The sequence below is a fragment of the Pararge aegeria genome, chromosome 11 (genome assembly GCF_905163445.1).
Source record: "Pararge aegeria chromosome 11, ilParAegt1.1, whole genome shotgun sequence".
Classification (NCBI taxonomy): domain Eukaryota; kingdom Metazoa; phylum Arthropoda; class Insecta; order Lepidoptera; family Nymphalidae; genus Pararge; species Pararge aegeria.
Window position 1 is genome coordinate 16,978,536 of NC_053190.1, and position 26,914 is coordinate 17,005,449.

The 26,914-nt window shown below is 36.0% G+C and overlaps 1 protein-coding gene across 1 annotated transcript in view; it reads left to right on the plus strand.

Annotated features, from left to right (window-relative positions):
- LOC120627379 (protein dachsous) overlaps positions 1-26,914 on the plus strand; it is a 44,481-nt gene that overhangs the window by 4,100 nt on the left and 13,467 nt on the right. The window contains exons 3-7 of the mRNA XM_039895373.1: positions 12,904-12,909; positions 23,433-23,608; positions 23,985-24,214; positions 24,919-25,105; positions 26,467-26,890. Coding sequence (XP_039751307.1) covers positions 12,904-12,909; positions 23,433-23,608; positions 23,985-24,214; positions 24,919-25,105; positions 26,467-26,890 — 1,023 coding nt within the window. The remainder of the gene's footprint in view (positions 1-12,903; positions 12,910-23,432; positions 23,609-23,984; positions 24,215-24,918; positions 25,106-26,466; positions 26,891-26,914) is intronic.

Genomic DNA, 26,914 nt, shown 5'->3' on the forward strand with positions numbered 1-26,914 from the left:
AAGCATAAGCTAACACGAGGGAACGTTTGGGATTACGTACAAAGAAAATCACTTAAGAGACAAAGTAAATATTAATGTTAGGATATGGCGACTACCGGGGAATCGAGTTACCTTATAGCTTCATTTTGTTTTAACAAATTTATTGAAATCTTTCATGAGGTGATAAAGGATAAACTGTCGCGATTTTGTATATAAACAAATATACGTATGATGTGTAGGTAGGTACTTGTAGGGAAAATAGAATATGAAAAAAAATCTGCTATTGAGTATAAATGTAGTGGTTCGCTAAGAGTAGTTTAGTATTATCAGTAAAAAAAAAAACTCCATTCAGTTTCATGTACCTACACTAAAACTTAATTTAAACAAAAATACATTTGATATTCGATAAATGCAGTTTATGACTAAAAATATATAAAAAGCCCCCCAAATCATCAATTACCACAGGAGGATAAAATTGGTTTTGTGCTGTATAACGGAAACGTTTCCAAATGCACCACACTATAATAACATAAGGTTAATAAATGTCCCTATTTGCTAGTTCTAGTTCAAAAAATTTTTTAATAAAAAAAATATGGAAATATAAAAAAAAAAATCCCCGACATTATTCTACTAGTCAAGCCCTTTCATTAGATACCCATACTGAGGAGGTGTGAAATAATATGTACCTAATGCGCCATTTTGTGGCAGCGGCCATCTTGGACAGATTTTCATCAAACATAGCTATGAACATTCTCGACTAAGTAGTTCTTCTTTTAAGCAAAGAGACTAAACTAAAAATCGGTTCAGCCGCTATGATTCCACAGACAGATGTATTATTTACGCCCAACTCCTCATTATCATCATCATATAAAGATACGACATAGGTCTTTTGTAAGGAGTTCTAAATATTACGGCCTTGTTCCGCTTGGGCCCAGTGGCTCCGTCCGTGCGACTCGTCTAATGTCATCTGATTTCGCCTAATTCACTCGATATTATTTGAAGACAAATTAACGACTTAAAGCAAAGTACTTAAATATCCTTATTTTTTTATTCCACTACAGGTTAGCCCTTGACTGCAATTTCACCTGGTGGTAAGTGAGGATGCAGTCTAAGATGGTAGTGTGCTAACCTGTTATAGAGTATGGTAGTCATAACCCTAATCGGTTTATACGCGACATCGCACCGGAACTCTAAATCGCTTAGCGGCACGTCTTTGTCGGTAGAAATTCAGAAATTATAAATTCACATATTGCCCCTGCATGGGATCGAACCCGAGACCTCGTTCTTAAATTCATAGCGCTCACCGTTGCGCTAACGACATAAGTTTCGTTGAAGGTAAATTCTTCTTACAATTTGCACCACACACCAGAATCTTATATCTATGCGGCAAATACAAAATCGGCCATTGTCTGAGAGTGGGATCACGACCATGTGATGAGCAGCCGTCTTAACATGCTCCCACCTCCCATCCTATGACTCTTTATACTTTCTAATACGGGAATAACTTTGTATTGTAATCGCCATGAAAAAGGGCTATAAATATATTGAAATTATGGTATTCGTATGCTCAGTGCTCCTTCCGTTTTGTGTCGATTTTATCAGGTGATGAAAGTACTTTCAATTTAAAATGAGGCCGTATATGATCCGTGAATATCGGTGAGGCGAAAAATATTCTTGCTCATGCACTTATAAGTTCTGTTTTTCTAGGTTTAAGCGGACTAAAACTGATTATATACGTTACGCTACGCTCGCTACCAGCTGACCAACGCTACGATTTATACACGTTACGCTACGTACGATACACTCTTGGGTTTAAAAGTCTTAACAGAAAAACGACTTTTTGACTGACTATACAAAAACTTTTCATTGTTACGTTAGCATTGGTAGAGCTTTCAGTACCACAATCGCTTAGCGGCACGTCTTTATCGGTAGGGTGGTAATCTCTCCTTCCGGGAATCGAGCCCGCTTTCTCTACAAAACCATCAGTTAAGTCATCAGTTTTATCCAGCAACTTGCCGCACTGTGTCCATCAATCTTAGGCAAAGGTGTTTTGTCTTATGTCCCTGTAATTACAATAGCAACCACGCCACTTAAAACGGACCACAGCATTGCAAAAATGCTGCTTTACGGAAGAAATAAGCATAGTAGACTTATTCTTGTACTTCTCCGGACAAGCTCTGTCATATAAAGATCTTCTACAACTAAAAAAGGCCACCACATAAAATCTACCTAAAAATAATCATTCACGATTGAAAGCGAATCAAAACAGAACGCCCACTTAATATCATCGTATTTTTAAATCGAGTTCCTTTAGAGGCACGGCGATCGCTTCTCGAAGATTCCACGCATATTAACATATAATGTTGTATGGATTAATTGAGATCAAATTACTGATATTGCTCGCCAATTACATACAATGTATTGTGTGGCACGCATTTCCATGACTCCATGGTGAATTCATTAATGAATAAGCTCGCAGAACGCTGCTGCCCTTTCTCCTTTATACTCTCTGGGTCTGAGTCTGGAAGGCTTCGGCCGTGGCTAGTTACTACCCTACCGACAAAGACGAACCGCTAAGCGTTACGATGCCGCGTAAAACCGATTAGGGGTATATGCTATATATAACTGCCATACCTCCAACAGATTAGCCCGTTACAATAGTAGAAATGGTAGGACACCCGCGAGAAAAGAATGGGTAATTAATAGACTATCGAATGTGGCTCTACAACCTTAGTCCTATAATAATAAAATAAATAAATAAATAAATATACTACGACAATACACACAACGCCACCTAGCCCCAAAGTAAGCGTAGCTTGTGTTATGGGTACTAAGATGACTGATGAATATTTTTATGAATTATATATACATAAATACTTAGAAAATACATATAAACACCCAGACACTGAAAAACACTTATTGCTCATCACACAAACATTTTCCAGTTGTGGGAATCGAACCCACGGCCTTGGACTCAGAAAGCAGGGTCGCTGCCCACTGCGCCAGTCGGCCGTCAAATAATAATAATAAAACTAATTCTTCCCGGGTGATAGATTGGTTTTTGTTTTTTACAAAGCAACAAATTTTTTAATGCAGCGTTATCCGGGAGCTTTTTAAAGCGTCAACAATATTGCTTTATGGCACGGTAGAAAGCGCCTTGTGGTCGATTCCGATCGCCCTTATCGGTCCAAAAGTCGAACACGTTTTTGGAAATTTATTTTAAAATTAAATCGTTATCAACGATATTTTTTAATTTACAACCAATCAAAATTCAATATTTTTGAGGTCATTTAAAAAAAAATCATAATAATTATATTGTTGTGAAAGTATTTTTAACTTAAATAATTTGAATATTTTTTATTTTATTTATTAAGGCCCTAGCAGTTTGCTTAGCACTCAAAAATAGTACAAAGAAAAATAACATACACATATAAGTAGCCGCTTATAAATCATACTAATTACATTAAAATTGACATCAAACTTATAACTTAATTATGAAACATTTAAATATAAATTTGATAAAAAAAAAATCTTATTGTTGATAGAAATAAGGGAAGACCGTTGTTAAAACTATCGATCATAAGTGGATAAAGTATATAGTTAGTAATTTAAAATGCATATTTAAAATTTCGGAACCAACAGGATTTGAACCTGCGACTCTCGGGCAATCGCGGCCTGAGCGCTTTAAATATGCATTTTAAATTTATAAAATTGATAAGTGTAGGTAAAAACACTAATAAAAATTATAAAAAAAAAAAAGTATATAGTGTTTATAACCCCATTGAAGAAATAGTTTCCGGAAATTGAAACCTGTAGGGGTACAATAATCTCTACCAATTACTCGGATTTTTCCCGCAGAGATGTACGATATAATAGATAGGCATAACTCTCTCGTGGTGCGCATGCTAGCCCATCTGCACTTACGATTCTCACTTCGCTAACTCGCTGCACATTGGATACCTCTTTCATTGTTACAATACCTCAGGCCCTCGTGTCTGCATAATTTTGAAATTCATGTAATAAATACCCACTTCGATTAACCATGCATCTTACCAATCAATTTGCAGTTTAACCAAAGTGTACTTTACTACAATGTAGATTCAAATTCACGCACTTAAAACATGTTTAACAGCTCGTAAAGAAAATGAGCCCTAGAGGCGGCATCTTGAATTTAATGATAGTTTCTCAGCTTCAGCGGTAATGTAGCCTACTTACCGAAGACTAAGATTAGCTTAACCTTGAGTTTAAACACATTGTCATAATTCCAAGACTTTCATGACATAGTATATTTTTACGACCTCCTTGACTTGAGCGCTATTGTCATATAAATGGGAGATCGGATTCTATTCACGAAAAGCATGGTATTTTTTTATAGACAGGCTGTAAATGTGTTAGCCCGCTTATCATCTTAACCGCATCACGATTTACCACCAGGTGAGATTGCAGTCAAGGACTAACTTGTAATGACATGACAAAATACAGACACATAACATATTGACGACCTAGTGGCGCAGTGGGCAGCGACCCTGCTTTCTGAGTCCAAGTTTGTGGGTTCGATCCCCACAAATGGAAAGTTTTGTGTGATGAACATGAATGTTTTACAGTGTCTGGGTGTTTATCTGTATATTATAAGTATTTATGTGTATTATATTCATAAAAAAATATTCATCAGCTATCTTAGTACCCATAACACAAGCTACGCTTACTTTGGGGCTAGATGGCGATGTGTGTATTCTCGTAGTATATTTATTTATTTATTATTTATTTATTTATATACACAAATACACACAAGTATAACAACACACGAACACTATATATCAAAACACACGTACACACAGACAGCGATCGTCTGTTGGCGTCACGAGGTAAAAATGTTTTATGGCCACAGCTAACATCACCCTAAAAGCTGGTATATACCAGAAACGTAAAACAAAACATCATCAAAGACTCACACCGACGCACGCAAAGCGAACTGCAAATCTCGAGCGCTATCAACAATAGTACTCATGGATTTCCCATGGACAAGTGCTCGTATAACGGCGTGGCTCGCAATTCAGTGATTTACGGCGCCCGCACTCGCTACACAGTACAGAATAAACGTGCTCGAGAATAAAACTGACCTCTCTTACACCGCAGCGTATCGTGCTTCAGATTTAGTAAACTGTATAATAGCACAAACTACTCGTATACAAAGTAATACAAAGAACATTAGGCTCAATTATAGTCTATAGTCTTATATATATAAGACTAAACTGCGTTTAATGTGGACGTTCGGGTCCCAAGGTGGTAAAATAGTGACCTCGCACCGGTAAACGCAGCGTTGATAGACCCCTGACTAGGTGGATAGGTGCCATCAAAGGACTAGCGGAGAGTCGCTGGATTCAAGCGGCACAAGACTTTAATATTTCGAACTCCCTACCGAAGAGCTGTGACCAGCAGTGGACGCACATTATTTGCATGATAAAGCTTCATGATCATTAAATAATGCAAAGTAACACCTGTTCTATCCAATATAATATTTATATAAACGGAAATAGAATTTTAGTTTAGTATGTACTTTATGACGGATCATTGATTTTACGAGCTTTATGCAAATAAAACGGTAGCTGTGATAGCCTAGTGTTAAGGGCATCGACCTTTCTGCTGGAAGACTAAGTTCAATCTCCGGCGGACCAGTTTTTGGAGTTTTATGCTTTTTAGGCAATTAAATATGCTCAGCAATTATCACGATGCTTTCTGCTATCGTTTGATGAAAGAAACGTGATAATCGCAGTATGCCTAAAAGTTCTCTGAAATTTTCTCAGAAGCATGGCAAATCGGCCCGAACTCACCTAAAAAATAAGGTAACGATCAGCCTTGTGACCATTCTGGCAGTAGGTATTTATCCGATATCTTGATTTATACAAAAAATACTCACATAACGGCGCGACTCGTAATTCATGGCTTCGTAATAAAACTGGCTTCCCTTACACTGTATCGTAGCATATTTAGAATGTGGTAAACACATTAAGGTAACGCTTATTGCGTAATTTTTAGAAGTTCTACGCGAAGGTTTATCGGTAAACAAAAGTTTGTAACAAAAGGAGCATTATAGTAAATGTAATATTAATAATAGCACCCGGGGATTTTTTATGGGCTGTAAAATAAATCACACCAGCTTACGCCAAACTTACTTTTATAAATTGTAAGTATGTTGGCCAGACAGTCTTTGTCCGCGAAGTTTTTTGAAATCCATCTTTTTGCTACTTTCCCAGCAATCCAACTGTCCACTAACCTAACTTGACCAATCGAAAAAGAGCTAGGACTTGGCGGTCAACTGACTGACTAATATACACTAAAAACACTAAAATTATTTGCGCTTTTAAGTCACTAAACTATAAATATTTCAAAATGAATTATGACGTCCATGAAATCATTGTAGCAAATTAATATAACAAATTATAAATGAAGTGTTACGGTACGGTGTGACTTTGGGACAATATAGAAAGTCTAGTTGTATAAATATTAGCGAAACACAACGCATTGGCCAGTGATAGGGCGGGTATAGTTTATTAACTGGCTTCGTATTACAAACTATTTTCAAGCTAACATAATGTAATAAGATATTTATATATTAAATTATATGATATTATCTATAGCTTACAAAGTCTAAGAATAGAGTTAAGATGTGCAAGGTAAGGACCTATCAATAAGATTTTTAACGTTATTCGAAATAATGTTAGCACCATTGCTACGCAAATCCAGCAATCCAATCCGAGTGCTTACGGAACTTTTACATAATTTTGACGACCTCCCGGCGTAGGAGGACCCGGGTTAGATTCTCGCCAGGGGCAATTTTGGAATTTATAATATCTGAATTTTCTCTGGTCTGGTCTGGTGGGAGGCTTTAGCTGTGGCTAGTTACCACCCTACCGTTAAAGACGTGCCGCTAAGCGATTTAGTGTTCCGGTGCGATGTCGCGTATAAACCGATTAGGGGTATGACTACCATACTCCTTACCAGGCTAGCCCGCTACAATTTTAGACTGCATCATTTTACACCAGATGCGATTGAAGTCAAGGGCTAACTTGAAGTGGAATAAATAAATAAAAAATCATCAAAATTCATTTATTTCAAGTAGGCCTAATATAAGCACTTTCTAAACGTCAAGTCTGTCTGTTTGTAGTGACTCTATTGGTTCGGAGGGCAGATTCTACCGAGAAAAAGCCGGCAAGAAACTCAGCAGTTGCTTTTTTCCAATATCAACAATTTACATTTTACATTTTAACATGCATTTTTCTATCTTGTGAGAGATGAAATCGGAGCCGGATGCTTCCAAGCAACCTTGTCATTAAGAAATTCATCAATTGTTTAATAACCTCGCTGTAATAAATGTGTTTTAACACATTCTTTAAACTTATGCATTGGTAGGTTCAAAATTTCCTTAGGAATCATATTATAAAAGCTTACTCAATCCCAAAAATGACTTCTGTACCTTTCGCAGACGATATGCAGATGTCACTAATTTATGACCATTTCTTGTAAGTCGACTGTTTATATCCACTTGTTGTTTATAAAGACTAATATGTTGTCTTACAAATACTATATTATAATAAATATATTGTGAAGCTACAGTAAGTATACCTCACTGAAAGCCGACCAGTGACGTGTTTGCCAGTGATGGGTTGATGATGATGACGATCTGTAGTTAAGCATGCAAACCACGGGCCAATAATCTTCATCATCGTCATCTGCAGCCTATTTGCCTTTCATTACCGGCCACAGGTCTCTATTCAGAGACTTGGTTTTAGACCATAGATCGATAAAGCTGCTTCAATGCGGGTTGATGGGGTTTAACGAATTTTACAACAAGTAATCGATACTAACCGGCACCAGTGGCTTAACGTGCTCTCCGAGGCACGGGCAAGTAACGACTGTGAGATGGAAAATATTGCTTGAATATGAACACCCCGGACCGCGTCCAAGCGGAGGTAATAATAAATTTTTAAGCAATTAACCGCTATCGGTGGCAGGAATATTGCAAATCACATCTTCAGATTGCGAAGATACCGCGCGAGTTATCCGGCTTTGTATTGCTTTAGTGTGGTGCAAGTTAGAAGCTCTGGCTGTTTTATACTCCATACAGTTAACTGAAAGCCTATAGCCTAGCCTGCGAAAACCAGGTAAATCTGTACGGTGAAGTGTATAGATTCTTTCTATCTCCACACCAAAAGTGATCTTTGAAAATGTACTCTCTACCCACGTATCTTTGCGACACCGCTATCTTACTAGAAAAACAATATTTAAAACTACTTGTGACCATCACAAGACTTGTTAAAGCAAACTCGTTTAGTGATTGGTCAAAAATGCCACCGTGTGAGTTTTGTAGACGCAGAATAGACGCGTTGAAAGCAAAGCCAATCTATGAATTCGTCTTTGTATTAAGAGAGAAGGTCTGTGCTGCTGTGTGCCAGCTGTTAGTATAAAAAAATATATACTGCTAGCAACAAATTGTTAATATATCGACTAATTACGTAATAAAATGTACATTGTACTTGTCGACATTCTACAAAAACATGAAACATAAATCCAATAAATGCATAAGTTTTAAATTTTAAAAGCAGTTCAATGCTACCTCGTCCTTGGTAGAATCTGCGTCCCGAAACGGTGTTAAATTCTCTACGAACAGACATACTTGCCTTTATAAAGAGCTTATAAACTAGGCTTACTTGAAATAATGGAATTTTGAATAAGGAATTTTGTCCCACTGTCACGCTAAAGTTTATGACTTAGCCACCGACCTAGCCGGTCAGAACAGCTCAAAGTTTAATTAGAAAGAGCACCATAATATTGAACAGCATTGCCCAAACGCACGCCCCCCCAGATTTATAGCCAACTGCCCGGAGATAAGGGGCCATTAATTAAAAAAATTATCAAATGAGAGTCCGGCACAAGCTAAAGGAGTTCCGTAGAAATATTTTTGCGTAAACAAAAAAAAACATCAGACTATCAGACAGCAGACTACGAGCACCCAGTGCGTAACGGAGATCATTTGGCCACTACGCAGGGTCCTCTGTCTTACGCCAGCGGCTTTCAGCGACCACCTCAAAGTCGCCTGTCTATTAAATTCTCTAATTTAGGCTCTGTTTATTCTAGAGGACGTCCCACATGGCACGTACCTTAATCTAGAATACAACTACTCATCATCATCATCATCATACCAACCCATTACCGGCTTAAAGAGCGCGGGTGTAGAATAATAAGGATTTAGGCCGTGTTTTACCACGCTGGCCAAGTGCGGATATGTGGACTTCACACGCAGTACTATAGAGAACTCAAATTGACCTCAAATTCATGGAGGGTGGCATGTTGCAGGACGGGCTCCTTGCATGCTCTGTAAAGTGTGGCTCTGTTTATAGCGATGGATTGCCACTTATCATCTACGTGGTCTTTCAATTTTTACTGTGTAGGTAGGAAGTCTGTTCAATGCTACTTTAACATGCTAATCCAAAAATTCACCTATGCTCGCTTATTGTAAGTAAGAAGTAAGAATATTTTGCCATTGCATGGGCATATTTTTAATTCATGATTCATAAATAGAATTAAGTTTATCGCAAAGAGATAAATAATATTTCAATGTAAACATATAGTTTGAAACATTAGAATCTATATGTATATAAATGTTATGTTGGTTTGTGTACGCTTCAAAAACTCAAAAAGTTCTGCACCGATCGAGCTGAAATTTTAGCATAATATATAATCCGCATCAAGGATTGTTTTTATCTATTTTTTGCATCAGTCACATATCCTCGACCGCGAAACTACAGTTTTTTTTTAACGATTGATGTACCAGTGACCGCGCCATCTACCGAAAGCGAGAAAAACACTCGCTGTCATATATAATGTTTTCTTTGTTTTGTTTCTCATTTCTCAACCATTCCATAAAAATGTGCCACAGCGAAGCGTGGCAGGGTACAACTAGTAAGAAATAACTTTATATTACGTGTAAATTTTAACGTTATACTTGAAGCCGCTATTAATTAAAAAAACCTATAATCTAACTGACTGACTGATAAACTGATCGTTAAATAGGTAATAATTTTGAATTGTTTCGGACCTCCAAGCATGATCATCCAAAGTATATCCTCATTTATTTATTAATAGTTATTTAACTGCGGAACCCTAAAAATGTAATTAAATGGGTCCCGACAGCCCCGCGTTTGAAATGCGATTGCCACAACTGTGGAACCAATTAGTTTGGTGCCGTGTTTGGTGCCAATCGTATGAAATTTATTTGGATATTTTGTTAAAAAGTATACGTACTCGTATGGAGATAAGATATGATCGGAAATGTTGTGAGAAAAATAAAACCAATGACTTAAGTAGCGTACCGCCCGTGTGTTAACGTTCCGATACGGTTCAGTTTAGACACCGATTAGGGGTAATACTAAGAAGCGGATAAACTTATAGGTATAAAGGTATTTGAACTCCAACTTTAGTGCAATTAACGTCAAATGTATTGTTACATCTCTTTTTTTATAGTAATAATTGACGGACTCGTCACAGGGCATGCTTGGAGCACCATGTCGCCCTGTGTCCATCAATTCGAAACGAAGTTTAGCCTCATGTGTAATTACACTGCATCCACAACATAGCAATATACATATAAACACCCAGACACTGAAAAACATTCATGCTCAACACACAAACATTTTCCAGTAGTGGGAATCGAACCCACGGCCTTGGACTCAGATAGCAGGGCCGCTGAAAACCGCGCCAATCGGCCATCAAATGCGACAACAATGCTGCTTAGCGGCAGAAATAAGCAAGGCGATAGTACTTACCGGACGAGCTTTGACATAAAAATCTCTACTACTACTTAAACTTGCTTCAACGGTGAAGGAAAACATCGTAAGGAAACCTGCATGCCTGAAAGTTCTTTATACATTGATCAAAGAAGTGTGCTGTCCACATATCACCACTGAGACTACGGCTTTTAATATTGGATAGAAGCAGGCGTTACTTTGCGGAAATCTATAATATATTTTGAAAATTAAGCTTAATTTTGCAATACTCCGCGAACAGCAGGAGAAACTGCATGGTGTTATTTATAATTTCTTCAATCCGTATACTCCACACCAAACAGATCCTCGGCAATGTAACCTCTACGCACGTTTCGCTCCGAACTGATTACTCTTAACAGTTATTCATTGTAAAGTCAACATCTCCTGTGGATGCTCCGGTTTCGGCGTAACGTGCGTAGAGGGTACATTGCCGAGGATCTGTTTGGTGTATAGTATACGGATTGAAGAAATTATAAATTACACCATGCAGATTCTCCTGCTGTTCGCGGAGTATAGCAAATTAAGCTCAATTTTCATAATATATGGCTTTAAACCTATTCTCATTCTGAGATGAGACCATGCCCTGCAGTGGGACGGTAGTTCGTTGATGATGACGAGGCTACGCCACTTGGAGCGTGTGGCTGCACGTTGCAGGACGTGTTCCTTCCATGCCCTGCAAAGTGTTGGTCTATGGATAGGTAAAATTATTACTGTAAAAAACATCACCTTACCCAAAGTCAAATTCCCAAATGAAAAAAAAAAATCATGATGATGTTTAATAAATTGAAATATCATCTTATTAGCAAGAAGCCTTGTCAATGGGACAAGGATTTGACGCCACCTAACGTATTGTACCAATTAATTAGTCGCACATTATTTTCCTCGAGGAATATTTTAAAACATCAAAACAACATCTTCGGATACCTCAATCAGTCATTGCTAATGAGATAACGTGAGAGGTATAAAAAGAAATCCGTAGGTAGGGTACCTAAGGTTATCTTGGTTTGGCCATAAATGATAACTAGGGTGACCATTGTTTTAAGATTTTTGAGATGTCGACATTTTATTTTGTATATTTATCAAATTTCTAAATCAATAATTGAAATTGAATATTTATACCTGTGGGCTGAGAACTTCTGTCTTGGGGGATCAAATGGGAGACCTGTGACCAGTGTTGGAAGTGGCAGAGGTTTTTAAAGCAAATCCAAAATTTTGAGTTGAGTGTTAAAAATCTAAGACACGTACATAAAACAATTTTATTTTAAGCTAGTTTATTACTTAGTAATATCAAATTTTTATTTACTCTTATTTCACCGCAAGTAAGTCCTTGGCTGTAATCGATAGTAAGGGATCATGCAGCCTTAGTTTATAGTAAGTCGGATTATAATAAACCCATTATCCCTAATTGCTAATCGCATTGTACCAGGACACTCAGTGGCACGTTTTAATCGATAGAGTGGTTGCTAGCCACAGCCGAAGTCTTCCACCAGATCAGTCCAGAGAAAATTCAGAAATTATAAATTCTCAAATTGCCCCCGCTGAACCCGGGACCTTCAACTTATAAACAGCCCTTTCCACTGCGCCAAGGAGGTCGTCCAATATAATATATGGTTACCCTAATGATAGCGTAGGTACCTAATCGTAGGTCATATAAAGCCCACATAAAACATTTATGTCGGAACCCAAAAGATGTCCCTAAGCTAATTATGATTTATCTTAGCATTATGAGTAATAAAATTAGAGTTCCCGTTGTTACGCAGTGGATCGTATAACATATTGCAAGGCACTTCCACTTCACGACAAGATTACTACACGATTTTTTTACTACCGTAACTTCATTCGCTTAAAATCGTTGTATTGACACCGTTAACCTAATTGCAACAGCCTTAACAATAAATTATTAGATAAGCAACGTTATCCCAAATCGATAATCTTTTAATTTTGAAAGACTACATTTTACATGTCCTCCGAGACTCTGACAATTTTTTGACATGTGATCCCGGCTATTAACGCGTGGAGGTTAGGTAAGCTGAAAATGCCAACTAGCATTGGAGTAGTTTGGTTGGTCTAAACTCCTTATCTCTTTCTTCTATGATAGAAGCACGAGGTAATGCCAAAAAGATATCAAGTTATCATCATTATGATAACTTGATATTTTTAGAAGATGCGGATGAGACTGTAGTAACCTATACATACATAATCATGTAAAAAAGAAAATAAAAATCCAATAAATGAAGTTCCGATAAAATTGTGCTTGGAAAGCAATAATATTTCTTTAATAATACTTGGACGCTTCAGAATTTGGCAATTGCACGCCTCATAAGCGAAGCGTTGAGGTTGTGCTCTACTCTCGACATTTCAAAAAAAGCAGTTTTCTCGAAACTGAAATTGATTTTTTGTTATTTATATTGCACTTACAGGTTAATTTGAGTACACTAATATCAAGTCAAATAATTTGTCAGGCACATAAAATACATTTCAATAACAATTTTTTTGTTTAACATAGTAAATAATAACATTAAAAATAATCTTTTCTGGACGTCCGTGTATGGACGGGTGTATGTGGCATCAAAATTGGTCGAAAAAATGATCGTATCGGAATATTTTTTTTTTAATTATCTAAAGTAACACACGACATAATTTCTTAGTTAATATGAGCGTTCAATTCACTGTCGTTAAATTTCCATGTAATTATTCTAGCTAATATTAATTGTAACTTTCAATGTGCAATCATTATGACATTCCCGTGTCTTGTTTACAAAAAATTAATAATAATTAATATGAAAAAAAAAATTTGTAATGAGCATTGAAAGTTTCAGTTAAAAAAATTTCAATTTTATTGTGAAAAAAATGAGATTATGAGGCGTGCACTTTTGGATTTTCCAAATTTTTTTGCATTTCATCTAACCATCAAATGAAATTGCAATCAAATAGAAATACAAAACTTGTCATTGATAGAAAAACGATTAACATTGCGATTGCGGTGGGATCAATATCGCTGGGGATTTTATCGTGCGATGTAAAAGTAATAAGTTAAAACTTGTGTGGTCCGACAGCATCTATATTATTTAATCGAGTTTTGATTAGAAACACCTTCCGTTATACAAAAACAGTTAGACGTCTGCATCGATTTGCCTATCGGCTGCCTAATGATATATAGTGTGTAATGAATTTGCTAACTGATGTGGGAAAAAATAATGGTATGCCACCTTTGAGTCATAACAATAGTAACCTAAAAACAATTACATGAAAATTGAAGTACATACCCTGCACATACCCGATTGAATGATTTATTAGTCACTGTTAACATTCGTAAATTTTACATGAATCTCTGCTAAGTATTACTGTCATGTTTTACCAAAGGGGACGATTCCTCTTCCCTTGGTAGAGTCAAACTTGAGGAGGGATTTTTTTTTTTTTTTTTAGATATACACTTGCGAACCTGCCATCCCCACCATAAACGCATAGTTTCTAAGGGGATGGATAATTATGTTGGAAAAATATTTGTAACTTTTTATTTTGAACAATAAATTAAAAAAAAAAAAAAAAAGAACTTTTAAATTATTTTTTTACAAGGCGCAATTTTTTTGACGTGACAACGTCTTATAAATTGGTTTGCCGGGTGACACTTCAAGAAACTGCGTTACGCTCCGCTCACGTTATGCGCTCACAATGAGAGCGAGTGAGAGGCACGCGTCCCTTCCACTCGGGCATGGTTAGCCCGCCTAAGAGCGAGAGAGACAGACATAAAAAGTGAAAGGCACGCGTCCCTTTGTAGTAAACGCTGTTTCATTGTACGCAAATGTATTGCAAGTTTTTTCTTAGCTTATTTTTCGGTATATGTTGGCCACCGGCTTCGATCACTCTCTAATAATTGTCTATAGCATATGATTATTATTGTTCGTTAAAGATTAGCCGTAATATGGCATGGTGAAACGGATAGATTGTGGGAATGAGAGTACGTGAGTAAAAGGAGTTTAAGGCTAATAGAAAGAAGATTTGATGGGCCGAGCATGAAGAAGAACGGAGCGGATGAATGAGACGGAATGTAAAACATTTTTACAACCTTACATACAATCAAATCTTTATTTAATCAGTCGTGTGGTGAGCAAAGACTATCCAATTCCTAGACCATTTATATTTGAAAACTCAGTTCAATGCTTTATAGAGTTTTTTTTTTAATTAGTGTCACTTCATTTAAAATCTATTACCCATAATATTCTAGATATCATGAATACAATTAATTGCGTTAAACTAGCCAGACCTTCAATCAGGCATTTATTTCAAGTAGGCCCAGTTTATAAGCACTTTTGAAACGTCAACTCACTCTGTTTGTAGTGACTCTACCACCGGTTCGGAAGGCAGATTTAATCGAGAAGAGCCTGCAATAAACTCAGGAGATTGCTATTGATCAATTTTTTTTTTTTAATTAAAACGTTATTTAGTATTTACTAACATCTACTTCACCAGAGGGTATGTAGCAAGCTTCTAAAAGATTCCTGTAACCCCTAATCGTTGTTTTGAAAGACGCCCTAAATAGGAAATTGTAAGTGCTAGGCAAAAATAAATATAAGTTATTAGACCGTTAGACATCATCGTATTCTAATTGTTCATCCACTTGTATCAGATGCAAGTCTTTAGACAGGTCCCTCGACACTAAAGATATTAATTTTTCTTTGTTCTGCGAAATTAAGTTTATAAATGCGTTCCATCATAGATGACACCGCTATCCATCAAGTGGGATTTAGTAGCCTATTATAAAATAATTTGGGAACAAACAGAAGCAATTAGGAAGCGGAATCTAACGCGTATTTTATTCTAATCTACAAATACAATCAGGCTGTGCAAAGCATTAGTAAGAAAAGCGGACAATCATTCACAGTTCATACAATTTTGAGTTTTTTTGTTCATTATCAGTGTCAACCTATTACCGGCCCACTACTGGGCACTGGTTTCATCTCATAATTAGAAGGGTTTAAGCCGTAGTCCGGAAGCGGCGATGGCCCAGTGGGTAGGAGCTCGACTTCACTTTCGGAAGCCCGAGGTCGAATCCTCGCACCTCTAACTTTTCTAAGTTACGTGCTTTTTAAGTAATTAAAATATAACTTGCTTCAACGGTGAAGGAGAAAATCGTGAGGAAACCTGCATGCCTGTGAGTTTTACATGATGTACTCCGAGGTGTTTGGAGTCCACCAATCCGCACTGAGCCAGTGTGGTGGACTACGGCCTTAACTTCTTCAAGCCGGTAAAGGGTTGATATAATGATGATGAGGTCCAGCTATCTGACCATGTGCAGATTGGTAGACTTTGAGAACAAAAACTATTAGGCATGCAAGTTTCCTCACGATGTTTTCCTTCATTGTTAAAACAAGCGATATTTCTATTGCATATAAAAATAAAATAAAATTATTGCATAAATTAAAATCCCACATAACTCCAAAAAGTTAACAGGTGCATGCCGAACTCGGTCCCATGGAATGGGAGGCCGAAGCACTAACATCTAGGCTATCACCGCGTCATGAAATACCCATTTTAACTTTAAGGGTCGTGCGCACAAAAACAATCAGATCAGATTGGTATATTAAGGTGTCCGAGTCCTGCAAATGTACAAATAAAAAAATATCAGAAAGTAAAGATAGATAATGTATACAGCGTCAGATCTCGTTTTCTCACTCTAAATGTGTTGGGTGGCCGAATGCAAACGTTGGTCATGTCTTAGAATATATCTAAGACAATGAATTTAAATCCGATTCTTAGGACGCGCCGTGAGCCATAACTTAAGTATTATGGACTTGTATTTCACCACGGCTATTTCTTATGTTTTATTATAGTACGAAATTCGTAACATTTCTTGGTAAGCACTCTTAAGTACTTATTTGAAGATAACTCACTTGATAGGCGAGAATTCATTCGTGATTCATTATTTGGAGCAAGAGTACAAATTCTTAATTCGGAAAACGCTTAAATTCTTAGAATGATGCTTATGATGTAACTTGGTTGCTATTCATTTGACGAAATGATAAAATATTGATAGTTGGAAAATCCAAAAGTGCAAGCCTCATAATCTCATCATTATTTGTAAATAATAATTAAACTACATCTAATTATTCCGTGAAAAGTAATAGGCTTCTATTCCTCAAAATACTGAAGCCAATAAAAAAAACCAACTCGATAAGTGAAGTATTTCGGTCGTTATCGTGACCACAAGATACGGGATCCGCACGTACAGACACACGGACGTCCAAGACAGAACTTTTTTAAACAATTTTTTAATTCGTTTAAATAATAAAAAGAGATTTAAATAATATCATGAGTGTTAAAAATAGTGTTTTTTCTCAACATTTGCCTATTTTATTCACTTATAAAAGAAATTAAGAATAAAAAAGTAACATTTTAACTTGGAGAATCACTCGGTGTGCGTAGACTGACAGTAATACCCACCTCAACGCTTCGCTTATGAGGCGTGCAATAGCCCAAAATAGTTACCTATACCTAGTTTGTACTTATCAACAGCCTATATTAATAATCTAGATATTTAATATTATTTTATATTTAATTTGAGTATTTGTTTTTTTAATTTATGTAATTTATGTATTTTTTTCGCGGCTCTAGATTCGTCAAGTTTATGTATATTTTCACAGCCTGATGGATCTTAAAGCTTATACTCTCATGTCTCTCTTAATCGTTTTTTCTTCTTCTAACAATCTAGTTTTTTAATAGCAAGTTGTGGCAGTCTTTAAGTGGGTCTACAATATTACATTTATATGTTTTTTCATTTTTTGTTTAGTTTTATAAGAGTTAAAGTCACCTGTTGATTGTCCATTAAATAAATAAATGATTAAATAAATAAAGACCTTTCCAAAAGCACACCACCAAATAATCTATACCAATGTTCTCTTCTAGCCGCTTTCAGGTGATAATCAACCAGATTTCATACAATGATGCTTTTAACGGTTCGAGTATTCCTGATTCAACCATAGTTCCTGATAACTGTACCTTTAGTACAATATTTGCTTGTTCGCAATCGAGTAGTCGTTTTTGAGTAATAAATTGCTCTAACATCGGAGTAAAATGAATCTTATTCGTATCTTTTAAAGCTCAAATTTGCCTACAATTAAATAGCTCGGGCTTTTGACAGAACGTTTGTAAAACAAAAATCAGAAGTACAGGATTTGCGACTCTAACACGAATGACATTACGTGAACTTTAATTTGACAATACAGAGTTTGATATGCGAAAATGACTCCCCAATTCATCGTCATCATAATATTAGACCCGTTACCGGCCCAATACAGGGCACAGGTCTCCCACAATGAGAGAAGTTAATGCCGTAGTCCACTACGCTGGCCTACCGCTGTAAAGTGATATTTTTAATTACTTAAAACACACATAATTTAGAAAAGTTGGAGGTGCGTGCTGGGATTCAAAATCGGCCAACCGAAAGTGAAGTCGTGCGTCCGCTGCGCTATTACCACTTCACTCCTCGATTGCGAGTGAGCAAATCTTGTACTAAGGGTACTGACATGGTCTTCAATTGTCCTACCCGCTGCCCCTTTACCTTTAGTAGACTTAGTCGCTGAATTCGGTCACCTACGGATAATCCTTGGAATGAATGTCTAAGGGATAAGGATCAATAATGATCAAACAGCACAAACTTCCCCGCATCATGGCTTTTAGTCAGTTTACTCAAATGTCAGTGCTCCATGGGTGTCAAATACATAAGAATTCAAATTCAAAAAAGTTTGGAAAATCCAAAAGTGCACGCCTCATAATCTCTTTTTTTTCACAATAAAATTGAAATTTTTTTAACTGAAACTTTCAATGCTCGTTACAAATTTTTTTTTTTCATATCAATTATTATAAATTTTTTGTAAAAATGACACGGGAATGTCATAATGATTGCACATTGAAAGTTACAATTAATATTAGCTAGAATAATTACATGGAAATTTAACGACAGTGAATTGAACACTCATATTAACTAAGAAATTATGTCGTGTGTTACTTTATATAATTAAAAAAAAATTATTCCGATACGATCATTTTTTCGACCAATTTTGATGCCACATACACCCGTCCATACACGGACGTCCAGAAAAGATTATGTTTAATGTTATTATTTACTATGTTAAACAAAAAAATTGTTATTGAAATGTATTTTATGTGCCTGACAAATTATTTGACTTGATATTAGTGTACTCAAATTAACCTGTAAGTGCAATATAAATAACAAAAAATCAATTTCAGTTTCGAGAAAACTGTTTTTTTTGAAATGTCGAGAGTAGAGCACAACCTCAACGCTTCGCTTATGAGGCGTGCAATTCATTTATTTAAAGCGTAGTTGTAATGGCTCTAGCACCGGTTCGGAACGCAGATTCTACCGAGAAGAAGCCGGCAAGAAACTCAGCAGTTGCTCTTTACCAAAATCGTTCTAAAATTTCAAAATCACCAAGGTCACTTGAATGTCACAGGTTGACCGTCAAAAGTTTTTTCGCCACTCAAAAAATCAAGATGTGGTTCACGCTTTCTTGCCAGGCGACACGACTGAAAATTTGAAATTCAATCCCGAGAAATCCAAGGATACGCCCGGGCGAGTGTGGTTGAGTCGAATACGCCCGCGCAGCCGAATAAATTCAACCTCCCGAGGTCAACAAACCGAACCCTCGGCGACAGTTTTTGCCCGCAACTTTCCTATACTTCTTTTTTCCAAGTCCAGCTCAATTATTTTCAACTCCTTACCCGACGTTGTTGGACGGAGTGGGACTGAAATTGTTTACACAATTTATGTGTTAAAATGTTTAGCGGTTAAACGTTTACTCGCGAAATCCGTGACGGCTGCCGAGTGAGAACCAGCCGCTTTACGCGCATGCTGTAGGTATGTTCGGCGAATGCACCTTATATTGCAAGTAATTCTTGCCTTTTTTATTGTTAGCTTTTTAAAATAAACAAATTTGCTCTTGACAACGATCTGCAAGGCTGCAAGAATTACTTTATATCAGAGCCTCGATTCTCTGTAATAGTGCCTTTTCTACCCAAAAATGTAATAATGGACGTCGGAACTAATGTTCTTTTTGGCAAAAGATGTGAAGATTGTGTATTGTATACGAAAAAGAAGTGTATTGGTCAATCAGAAAGCATCCATTACCAAGCTTATAATTACAATGTACAATAATTGTGAATTTACAATTAATTTAGGTCTAATATACAAGAAAATATGTGATAATTTTATCCGGAATGGAAAAACCGAGTAAAGATAAACCTGCATTCCTCAGTTCCAAAAAAGGCCGGAACTCGAAAGCCTATCACCAGGGGGCATACTACCATCGCTTAATTCAATTTTATCTCAAAATTATAGTTTTATCTGACGTATCATAAGTTTCCTCAAACAAAGATAATAATTTAAATATACTGCTTTAAGTGATGATTGTAAGGAGGCTGAGCTGTCTAGCTTAATGCATGTATTAATTACATCAGAAATGCAGTCTCAAAAATTTCAAAAACTATAATTAGAAATTAACATATATAAATTAAACCCTTTATAAAAAAAGACTCCCTCCGATATGCACCAGAAATAAGCCAGCCTTTCACAAAGAAACTCCTTTGCCCTTTAGAGATAATCGAACTTTCAGATAATTAATTCATTAAACTCAAATCGAGAATCGAATAATTCGCATAGAAGATCTTTACAACTCTTAATTGAAACCAAATGGGGTCTCGTGAGCGAGATAATCGCGGGGCCATTAATGATTTCAATTTAGAATGGCATTTTGTGAATATATTTTGTAAGTGGACAAGAGTAAACCACTGGTAGGATTTGACTAATGAATTAAGGGTCAGGCGAAAGGTTGTACGCACCTGACTGAGTGGACTTTAAAAGGAAATCTTATTATTATGTAGGATTTCTAAGATAGTTTTGTGTAAGAGTAGTATATGGCCAATGTTGTCTCCGAGTGTATCCGTATCTATACATAGGTAGTATCTAGTATTATAAAGAAAAAAGATTTGGTTTATTGTTTGTAATCCATATTTTTGAAACTAAGTACTAAACCGATTTCAATAATTCTTCTACAATTAGAAAGATATTTTATGGAGAAGATTCAAAGGTATGTGAGTAAAATAACGTTTCGTTACGACAGAAACCGCGGGAACAACTACTTTTACTTTGTAATACAGTTCACTTTATCCACCTGCCCATCCACTTGTCAGAATCCTTTTAGCTTTAAATTTAACAATACAAATATTATATAAATCTAAGGTACATAGCCAAAAATGAATAATAATATTACAATAAATAATAAAAACATAATACTTTTACTATATCTTCCCCACGACTTCGACGTTGTCAAAGGTTATCGTATTACTACTTCTTGTCTATGACCTCTTAATTGATAAAAAAAAGTATCCTTTACTATACCGCTGGTCTTGAACTGTCTCTATAGAAATTTACGTGGACCCATTGTCTCTGTTGCTGCTTTAAAGAAGGACAAACAGATAAATGAAGACATTTTGGCAAAAATTAAATTATTGATAAATTCAGAAGATAAAGTTTTTAAACAGATAACGAAGTCGATTATGGTTTACACAAATGTAGCTAAATTAATAATTCTATAAGTATTGCTGTCCTTTTTTAAAAGTAGCATTGTGAAAAGGATATATCTACTTATACTTTTAGACCTGTCAACTTATTAAATTTAGAGGTTTTATACAACAGATTTGGAACGACTGTATGTTGAAGAAGTTAACATTTAAATATAATTGAAGATAGATATAATATAACAAATCAGGGATATTTCAGCTAGTATATTAATAGCTCATTTTAGAAAGTTATTGAAACCACCTCAAATACCCGAAAATTTGTGATTCAAAAACAAACAAGAGACATTAAAGTCGGGCCGTAAAATCTCTCGAAAATAAGACAATCGCCTCACAGACTGTATAAAGAGCGAAGGGACAAAGGGAGGACGCAGGAGTGCCGCAAGGGGGTCAAAGAGGGGGCGGGGGGTGTTCCTGGACCAGTTACAGAAACAAAGACTGCCCGGCACGTCGACGAATAAGACCGTATATCAATCTCGTTGCGTCAACTGTCCTGCCGAAAACGTCTGGCGAAAAAACCCTCCCGCAAAAAGCGGCCCAGCGGTAAAAAATATACGACAATGAATCGCTTACATTGTATAAAGTGCCAATTAAAATTTGATAGATATAAAGCGGTTTTCGGCTGTCGTTCAGTTTCGGCTTCTGTAAATAGACTCGCCAGTATTTCGTTCGCGGGACCCTGGACGTGGGGTCATTAAGAAAATTTATAGTGCACACGCCGGGGTGTCTTTTAATGCGGTATGTTGACGAAATATGATCAGTATTTATCGGAGATAAAATTTATACCGACAAAGTCTCATACCAATTTACTGCAAGAGAAGCGCTTATTTATTATTATATTATTATTTAAAAAGACCATCTTACTAATCTTGGTAAAATTTTTCATTCCAATAGTTTGCACCCTGGAGTCTGCAGACGGCCATAGCATAAATTTCATCCGACGGAAATAAGGGTTCCTGTGAGATATTTTAAAACCCTAAAAAAGCGGTCATAGTCGCGAGCAACAGTATTACGTTCCTTACTTATAGGCTAAAATATTCACGGGTTTGTGAATATTTTATTATTATTATTTATTATACTATATACATTTAATAATATATACACAACATACAAAAATACAACAAACGCCTCTAACTCTGGCTATCCTGATTTTGTATCTGTCCAGAGAACCAGAAAAGTACTCACTTTTCTAAAAACTAACCGACCGAATTTAGAACAAACTTATATTTAGGCACTCCTAAAAAATAAACTATAAATGAAGATGATACACTTATCATCTTCATTTATAGTTTATTTTTTTAAAAACAGAAACTCCTGATCTATTTAACCTGCAAGAAACTAAGTTTAATATATTGATGAAAATATCACTTTTATTACACAATTACCTAGTTGTTGATGTAGTTCCTTTTAATCCAAGTTCCAAATTATTTTATCGTACTTTCACTGTTATGTTAAATAATTTCGATATTTCAATTTATAATTCCAAAATTCAATTTCAATAATTTTACGTTTAACCTAATTTTTAATTCATCAAAGTCAATTATTTCTTTATGCAAATAGGTACATTGATGGCACTTTTGATGCGTACTTTGCATGTAAAATATGACATAGAAGTGAGTTGATGGCGATAACTAAATTCGTCAACTCAAAACTAAAGCTTCGAGGGTTATGTTACAAAGTATTCTTATTTGTTACTTCAAATACTTGAAATGGATGTACATGTTCAATTTTGTTCTCATTACCTCATAATTATCAACTATGTTACTGGCCTACCCTGTGGTAGGCCAGTAACAGTGGTGTGCCCTGTGGCAAGGGTCTCCTCTCATTGTGCAAATTGGTAGACACACGCCTTTAAGAACATTACAGAAAACTCTCAGGCATGCCAGTTTCCTCACGATGTATCCTTCACCAATAAACCAAGACAATTCGAAGACTCAAACTAGAGGTGCGCATCGGAGGTCGAAATTGGGAGTAAGGCCAAAGTGCGCGTTAAACTCATTATCCAATTTTAGTTAATAAATATAATTTTTTCAACAGGCAAACAACTGGTAAGGTACAGCATCATCACCGGTGATGTGGATAAACGTTTCACAATCGAACCTCACACCGGTGCCATCAGAACTTCTGGGAAACTGGATAGGGAGACTACTTCTTCATATCTGCTCAACATCAGAGCCGCTACTAGCAATTCAGCAAACTATGATCAGACGCAGGTGAGTTTTTTTTTTTTTTTTTTAATCCAATGGATTTTATTACCTATTAGAAAATAAGAGCTGGTAGGGCATTCAAAGTTCAAACTTTTGAATACACATAAGAGATATCTCGTTAGTTAAGTTAAATACTAAATAGATGAAATACTTCACATTCAGCAAAGCTTGACAATGTTTAATCTCTTGAATATAACACCACTGTGGCGCCTTTTATAAATTACCTTGACGTTTGATAACTTTTTTTATACTACTACTACAACAAGTGTGATGTTTATTTCAACGTTACTCCCTACAAACTATGTATCTCCTTTTATGAACTAGAACCGCTAATAAATCACTAAATTCGATAAAAATATCCTAAAACCCAAAATCAACGCAGGTCCAAATAACACTAGAAGACGTGAACGACAACGCTCCAGAATTCGGAACTTCATCAGTGAGGGTATCAGTGGCTGAGTCAGCAGCTATTGGCTCAGTTGTATACGCAGCGAGAGCTACCGACGAAGATGAGGGGAAGAACGGACAGATAACGTACAATCTTGTATCTGCTTCTGGCCTGGCTCATACTTTTGCTGTCAATCCACAGCATGGACTCGTTACTTTGTTGAGGTAAGAAATTATATTATCAATTAATCTTTTGTAAAGCTGGCTAAAATATTTTTTGCACAACTTAACGCTTCAAGCCTGGAAAATATATTTTTGGATATTTCATATCATTAATAGCCTTGAATGGTAATGGTAATGGTATATTAATGGCCTTGAATGGTATGGAAAACGCAGCTAAAGCCAGAACTACTAGTTATGAGTCAGTTTAGTAAAAAAAAATATAATTGACTTCTGAAGAGAATCCAGTTTTCTAATCAGACAGGTCGGCACATCCATTTCTAGCACAAATGACAACTCGTTTACAGCTGGCGAACAAATTAGAAGTGTTTCTACAATTTATTTGATCAAAGAATAAAATAGCCAGGCCAAGTTTGAGTCTGACTAGCAAGTTAAGCGTTCTCAAATCGCGGAAGAGTAAACTGGAATTGATAAACATATAAATTGCTTAACCAAAATTATTCGATGGCTCTGAAACTAATTTATTTCTTTGACTATAAGACTTCAAAATTGGAATAATTTTAGAAAACTGTGTGCATCGTTTTATTTTTTCTATAACTCTATGCTGGAGACATGGGCGACAGTTTTATTTTTGGTACATATTTTATATCGTTATTACATAAAATATTCTTTAGCATCACGTTGCACGACTAATAGCGCTAAGTATTTTAGATTTTACTGTTGGACTAATAGGTTCATAAATTTCTCAGGTCATTGGACTACGAAAATCTCGTTCGTCATACACTTATCATCTCAGCCAAGGACAGTGGCAACCCTCAACTGAGTGCCAACCTTACTCTAGCAGTAGACGTACAAGACGTGAACGACAACGCGCCAGTTTTCGAACATGACACCTACAGCGCGAATGTTCTAGAATCGGACACCGTAAAAACAAAGGTAAGAGCTTGTTTTGATGTAATAAATGGTGTCCCCCAATAAATTTTACGTCTTACTATACAAATCGCATATTTTAAACCTTGCGCCCAGGAAAGGAAAGGTTGCTCATGATTGCGCAGGCAAAGTTATAATATAACACTACATCAAAGTATCGAATAGTACATAAATAAAAATAAGAAGAGTTAAAAAATATTTTTGCTTGATTCACAGTTAATCAACACATTAAATGTGCTGAATTGCACTTCAATGTAGGAATAGGACAACTTATAAGAAACAAGACATAGGCTTTATAAAATGGATATTTAATTGTCCGCATGCGATTGGCATCATCACATTTAGTCAAAATCAATAAAAAATAAAGTTTAAAATTACAGTTAACCATTCGCAAAACGCGTAGTTTATACCACATCGCACTAGTTTTTATATCTACTGATAATTGCAAAAATATATATAATGGTAAAAAAAAAAGGGCTAAGAAATACACAGAGCTCTACCCTTCTTGTTAATTTATCTTTGAACATATTGATTGCTTATAGAGATTACTTTTGTATTATCGTAAACAGTGAATACTGATGTCGATGTATGGCTTATTATTCTTAATTTTTGCTCCGGGATTTGTTTTAAATCAAGAATTTTTAACATAACCACCCACCCTTTTTCATGTACCTCCATATAGCAAGCATCCATATACACATGCAAAATAATATTCTTTGTATTCATGAGAGTATTCGTTGTGTCACGTGTTCATATCTGATCCGACGAAAGCGATAATCTTATACAAAAGGGCCGACTGCGTTTGTGATACTCTTATACACAATATGAGGTCCATACAATGTATCTTATGTATGAATATTCAAGCATACGGAATTCATAACAGGAATGCAACGTTATAGATCTTCACATGACGTAATGAACTATTTTCAACAAATCACAACACAACCGAATCCAAAATAGATCGTTGGTTGTGTGTTGGTGTTGGTTACAAACTAATAAAAATAATTTTTCAAATCACAATCAATTAATTTTAACCTTTTCTCACGGCACGACTTACTGCAGACACTTCACGATCTAACCAGTTTTTAGTAGCTTTTAATTTCTATACTTGGATTTTTGCTATTTAATTTTTTTCTTATATTTACCCAGTTTTGTTTGTTATGTAATATCTGATTCCATTACTTCTTACGCTATTTTAATGATCTAATCTGTTTTATTCGTGAAACTAGTGTTTATTAGGTATAGAATGCTTCATGTTCCAACTTTTGCATACACTAAGTATCGTTAGAGTAACTACGTTGAATGCATATTTCATTTTCCTCGAATAAACAAACGGGCATATTAAAAAGAGAAACATTTCCTTTCAGATTTTAGAAATACAAGCCATCGACAAGGATACTGGTAACAATGCGCGCATAACCTATCGCGTAGTATCAGAGAATAATACAAACGAAGAGCATTTCAAAGTTCAGCCGGCCACAGGCTGGGTATACCTCGCCAAACAACTTGATAGAGAGACGATAGCTAAACACAAAATGACAATAATAGCTACAGACAATGGCATCCCACCGCTGTCAGCGACTGCCAGCCTTATTGTCAATGTGGTAGATGCTAATGATAATGATCCAGTATTCTCACAGACTGCCTATGACTTTCATGTTGAGGAGAATCAAAAGGTTGGCGCGTTCGTTGGAAGAATTGCTGCAACAGATGCTGATTTGGGTGACAATGCCCTACTGAAATACAGTCTCTTCCCAACTAATACCAGTTTTGTCGTCAATCCTAATACAGGTAAGATATCATATCTACTATTAT